The 6,011-nt window shown below is 40.8% G+C and overlaps 1 protein-coding gene across 3 annotated transcripts; it reads left to right on the plus strand.

The window, feature by feature from the left end:
• Window positions 1–572: 572 nt before the first annotated feature.
• LOC148007965 (agglutinin-like) lies at window positions 573–3,524 on the plus strand. 3 transcript variants are annotated; one of them, XR_015690309.1, is made up of 4 exons: window positions 573–774; window positions 983–1,234; window positions 1,399–1,772; window positions 2,864–3,524. XR_015690309.1 is itself a non-coding variant. In XM_087674556.1 (3 exons), exons 1-3 carry the CDS (start codon window positions 766–768, stop codon window positions 1,618–1,620), a joined length of 483 nt encoding a protein of 160 aa, XP_087530682.1. In that variant the 5' UTR covers window positions 573–765; the 3' UTR covers window positions 1,621–1,860. The 3 variants fall into 3 exon arrangements, 2 of the variants coding, with proteins under 2 accessions (XP_087530682.1, XP_087530683.1); XM_087674556.1 differs by lacking the exon at window positions 2,864–3,524 and having other exon boundaries at window positions 1,399–1,860; XM_087674557.1 differs by lacking the exon at window positions 2,864–3,524 and having other exon boundaries at window positions 573–763; window positions 1,399–1,860.
• The last annotated feature ends 2,487 nt before the right edge of the window (window positions 3,525–6,011 follow it).

Consider the following 6,011-nt stretch of genomic DNA (forward strand, 5'->3'; position numbering starts at 1 on the left):
TGTTAATAGAACAAAGGGAATACAACTAACTCGTGCTTGTTGTGTGGTCGTAGCCAACAAGTACATGTAGGTTGTATGCCGATTTCTCAAGAATAGACGTGCCTACCAAGGGGTTGGGAAAACATGATGTGCACGCATGGGGCACGTACGAATAATAATTGATGGCATGGGTAGCCTATACAAAGAAGAAATCTGGTTCATTCCAGACATGCTGAAGCCTGTGCATGATGTGAATCGACAAGTATCCATTTTGGTGAAGGTAGTGCGCATAGTAGTGGACAAGCCATGTCGAATTACTTTAGGGTTGGTAATCAATAAGTAAAACGCACCAGAGAATTATCGAGAAGGACCAAGCTTTTAAAACGCGGCAATTATGCGCATAAACATGCGGGGTTAGTAAATTATGCGCACAAATTAGAAAACACATCAACATATGGCTTTCATGGAGCTAGTGGGCACTACTTCCACTGACTTGGCCAAGACGTGACAGCAGACTACAGCACGCCTGCTTGGCGCACACACGACGGCTATATAAGAGCCAACCCACACAACGGTATATTCAGTACGCCAAATAACATCACGAAGCAGCTGGCGAGCAGCAGTCTTGGTAATCATGGGGGAGATATTAAGATCATCGACGACATCCTTCTCAAGGAAGATAGTAACGCTCTTACAGCTACTACTGGTGATTAATCATGTACTTGTGCATGCAACGGTAGCCACTAGGTCGGCGGACGTCGCGGAGAGTCATCAGACTAATTAGGTATGACAAGGGTACGTCGTCATTACGTACACACTTACTGGATTAATCAACCCCTTGTTGCGATACTATCATCAGAATTCATGAGGTGGAGTGGCAAAAAATTTATTTAGCTGCTTATTATTGCAGTGATCAGATCATCCTCGTCAGAACTCAGACGCAGACAAGTACGGTTTCTGATTAAGTTCCTTTTTCATTAATGGTTTGATCTGAATTGTGCAGGCCCAGACAAGTACGGTTCATTTTCTTGAGCGCAGGGGCCCATGGGGCGGAGACGGAGGCACTGAGTTCGACGACATAAGATCCATGCCCTCAGACGTAATCCGCGTGCTGGGGATACAGACGATCAGGCTATGGCACGGGGAGAAGTACATCCGTGGCATCCAAGTGCAGTATCAGGTCACGAATGGTTTCCGAGTCTACCCGTACTGGGGACAACTTCACGGCCAGTCCGAAGGCAACAAGCAGGCAGAGGTGCGTATTACTTATACGTCTTCATATTAAGCACTTAGGAGTCGCTTATTTCAATGCCTTATTGTGTGAATACATATAATATTGATCCTCGGTCTACTGATACATGATATGTTCTACATTTAGCTATAATAACTTGTACCTTCAATTCGGTGTTTTGCAACCAGATCACCTTGCAATATCCGAAAGAGCTGATCAACCAAGTGAGAGGATTCTACGGAAAGCCGGGCCATTACAACGCCCTCAGCTCCATAAAGTTCGTGACTAACCTTGGCACTTATGGTCCCTTCGGAGATCAAGATGGAATCTCGTTTACATCTGGTACTACTGAGCAGATGGAATCTTCGGTAAATCGGGAGCGGCCCTCGACAATATGGGCGTCTACATAAAAGACAATCTCCTCGATCGCGGCGGGGACTAATACCTCCCGAAGTGTACAACAACAACATGGAGTGATCGCCTAATCGTGCTCAAAATCTCTGCAATCGTCGATGATCGCATGCCGAACAATGGCATCGCCGCCTTTAGGATCGCATTTCAGGCATGCTCCATATTGTTATGAATGTAACGGTCAGCCCAGAAAACATGCAGTTGGCCATTTTCTAATTTCAAATTACTCTCTCTCTCTCTCTCTCTCTCTCTCTCTCTCTCTCTCACGTTGGCTGGTGTCTAGGAAAACCTTCTCAAAACGGTGTGAGAAGCAAAACACCCTTTTTAAAAGCTACACAGTAATAATTTTGCAAGAGCACCGACACAAAACTAGTTTAGCCTCTAAGAAACCCCCTTACATAGGACGATAAGGATTCTTGTAAGGTTCAATTAAATGTAAATATCACATAAGTTGCTTGTGATGCACCTTCTTGAGCTAGCATATTACTAACATCTTTATGGTAAAACACTCATGTGCTAGCTAGCCACACCTTACTTTCATTAGCTACAAGTATGCTCCAAAAGATTGTACCCCTTTATAATCCCACTACACTAATTCGAACATGATTTGCATATTGACAAACCTTGTCATTTCCTTGAACCATCCTTTTAGCATTGCGACTCGTGAATGAATGCCTTATGTGCCACTTATCCCTAACTAACACCACGCTTAATGTGTTCCATCACAATTATAAATAATACATTAGTTCTAGGTCCTTATTCACTGATAGCAATTGATCATCAATATTCTCTTCGATCGCTCCTTGAGCACAAGTGCATCAAGCACCAAGTATTATCCATACATGTGATGTCTTGATGTATCTACCTACCAAAAGTGTTGCCACGAGACACCTACACAAGGGGATAAGCACCTTCAATGGTTCTCCCTTGTGTACATGTTAACAAGATGAGTGTCTTGAATGGTTCTCCATTAATAGGGCATGGCACATTTCTAAGAGTGAATTAGTTTCCATATTGAACAGAAGGTTGATTGGGAATGCCTGTCCTTTTTGGGTGTGAGACTTGCAAGTGTGAACGCAAGTGAAGCCATATGTGAGTTATGACACAATATTCATATCTCAGTGATGATGTTTACGTGATTTGATTATTTAATAAAACTCCAATGATTAGTTGATTTATTATGGCGAGTTATATTTATTCAGTTAATTACTTTTCTAATATGATTTTTTGAATTTTTGATAGCTGATGCGCAAAGCAAGATGAATCCAATATATGCAACAAGCACAATTTATTCCAAAGACTTCTTCATTAAATTATTTAAAATAGACACACTGTCATTTATTAAAAGGCATGCCTATATCCTCTTTGTAAACATTCATTGATACTTGAGATTTTTAGAAGATATACTCAAGTTGTTTTAGAAATATTTTATGGCTCTTAGTAGTTGTGAGTTGTGCAACGGATTGTAACCATATATTCAATTAACTCAAACTCTTTTGCGAAAATAGTGATTGTAAAGAGCCTATCTTTGGGCATAGCAAGATTTCTTTTAATATTATATATACCACATGGAGGATATGCCCACTCCATATATGGGGAGAAATTGCATCCAATAGTGCATCACTCGATTTTTTTAAACTCTTCTTTAAGTTTATTTCCAGTTTTACGAGTTGTGCTTTCAGTTTCAATAAGAAGAAAGAGTAAGGGAGAGCTTCTTTTGTTTGCTATGTGTAAGTCTTGCATCCGATCTGTGCAACAGTGGTATCAGAGCTCAGCTTATATCTTGGACTTCCAATCGCCTTTCATCTTGTGCGAAGGTGAGCTCTTTGGAGAAATCCGACTCTACAATCCATCTTAGCTTAAACTGAGTACATAGCTAGATTTCTAGAACCGCAAAATCCCAAGCTCCTCTATCTTTGCTAAAAAAATTGCAATTCTATCCAATATTGAAAATTTCAACTCGCCTACCATGGTGCCATCATTCTGTGTATTTAAGGCCAAAGAAAGGTCAATAAGAGCTTAATTGAGCTTTGCTATGAATCTTTTCTTAAGTTTTAAAAATCTTAAAGCTTATTTTTGGAATTCGTGGGACACGTATCAGCTTTTTGGGCCACTGTGATTAGCCATGGCATCTTTCTGTTCTAAAAATCGTAGTTTCTTTTAAACTAGGGCTTAGAGTCTTGATTAATCTCTTGCTACTATATAAATTTAAGCTTATTCTACTCCAAGTCACCCATTCTTCTTCTTCTTCTTCTTCTTCTTCTTCTTCTTCTTCTTCGGCTCATGGCTTCAGGATTCCGGTCACTCCATGGCTGTGAAACTTCATTGAAATACCATACAAAATTTTGATCTTTTTTGCTTATTCTATCTTGTCATTTTGTCAAGAAGTCACTCTTTATTTTGGTACATATATTCCAAAATTTTATTATCACGGGCGAAGAATCTTTTAACTTCAAGGCACCTTTATTATTTGAATATCTTTATCAAGCCATCCGCAATCATAATGTCCCGTGAAGAGCCATCCCGTACTACAAATTTTGATTCCACATTGCTACTTCCTGAACCAAGAAAGGAGCAACGTATGGATTTATTGGCCATGCAACTAGAAGAAAAGTGCTAATTTCGAGTCTAATTTGAATAAGAGTTGCAATCTCTCAAGTGTCCATCCTCCCAATTTTTCTCTATCACAATGACACTATGGTCCACACCACCAATTCTATCATTTTTTATTCCATATTGTTTCTTCTTGAACCAACCATGGAGCAATGCATGGATTTTTTGGCTATGCAACTAGAAGAAGAGCGACAATATCAAGCCTAACTGTATCAAGAGTTTTGATCTCTCAAGTGTCTCTCCTCTCAAATTTCCTCTATCAATGACACCATGGTTTGCACCATCAATGCCATCCTTTAAGCACAATCCAACTGTAAAGAGAGGAAGATAATCAAACATACCTTTAAATTTGATACTTATGATGGTATTAAAGATGGTCATAAGGTTCTCTCTTGGGTAAGTCAATTCGACTCATATTTTGATGATGAAAGTTATGCTGAAAATAATAAGACAAAGCTTATTTATAATGGGATATCACATGCAAGAGCACTAATCATCCTCTTACGTGGGAAGCATTTCATAATAAGAAGGTTTTGTAATGTGTCCACTTGTATCTTCAGGATATGTCTTAGCAGTCCATCAGAAAGGACGTCGAGAAAGCTTCGCCCGACACTCCCATGGAATGTTACAAGGTTTGCGATCTAGGGCTTTCCGCGTCTGCCACGTAGAGGAAGTATTCCAGTCGTTCCCACCTAGGATTGACGTGAATTAGGGTTTTCCTTATTGGTCATTTCCTAACGGCAACTAGTGTCGGACCCAAGTGAACTACTTTACGCGAAAACGAGAATGGGAAACGAGAGGGATGCAAAGCTCCACCTCTCTGCCATAAGGCATAGTCCCATTCCGTTCCCCTAAAACAGCGTAAATCGAGATTAATCATAACTCTAGGTCAACGCTTTTGTTGTTCGCGTTCTTTGACGATCTTCTTGCTATCCATTGTGATTTGAGAAAAGTTCTCGGCCAATCGGGACCACCCATCCGTAGGACGAACCTATGGCCACATCCTCCGCACTTTCCTCAAGTTGTTTGAGTTATTTAATTACCTAGCACATTTACTTGGACATGTAACAATCAGCTTCTTTAATTAACCCGTTAGGCACTGGTTCTTTCAAGTAATCATATCACTTGATATAGAAAAACAATATCAAACAAGTTCCTTATTAACAGGTTATCATATTTATCTTTGAAATACAAAAAGTCCAACCTGTAGGCTTATCCACAATCTGCTCGAAGGCTATCCAGCGATCCACAGGGATTACCAATCCAAGTTTCGGCCTGTAGACTAGTATGCGAGCCTTAAGATCTAATCCCGAGTCACATTAGCCTCTTCTGCAGGGCCCGAAAGGCGAGGGATTTACGGCCAGAGCCCCCCTGGCACCCAAGCGTCCTGCTCCAAGTAGTGCTCAACAAAGAGACCTCTTGCAACGGGTTCGGTCCACTTTCCCGACGCGGTTAACAACCCCCTTGGTTAGGGTCAGGCAGGTAGTTGTGCGTAACTGAAGCTACCTCTCCCTTCAGGCCTTCAACCTGAAGTATTAAATATCCATTTATCTTTTAATTCATTGATCAAACAAAACCAAACAGTGCTCTTAAGTCTGTAACAAGCACAAACATTTCCATTGGTCGTTTTTTTATTGGCAAACTGCTAAGGAATGAATCCTTCCTCTCGAATGCGTTTAGCACTCGATCTGGGATGACTTGCGACTTGGCAAGATCCCTTATATCGTGGGTTAGGGTGTAACCTACTAACCCGACTTGGTCAAAGCTTAAGTTCATA

The sequence above is a fragment of the Lygodium microphyllum genome, unplaced genomic scaffold (assembly GCF_053477565.2).
Source record: "Lygodium microphyllum isolate KBCC unplaced genomic scaffold, Lygodium_microphyllum_v1.1.10 scaffold_956, whole genome shotgun sequence".
Taxonomy (NCBI): Eukaryota; Viridiplantae; Streptophyta; class Polypodiopsida; order Schizaeales; family Lygodiaceae; genus Lygodium; species Lygodium microphyllum.

Bases quoted from the DNA above. Each gene is read 5' to 3' on its own strand.
- LOC148007965 (XM_087674556.1), top strand. The intron at 1,235-1,398 runs GTGCGTATTACT...TTTTGCAACCAG, and splicing joins AAGGCAACAAGCAGGCAGAG to ATCACCTTGCAATATCCGAA.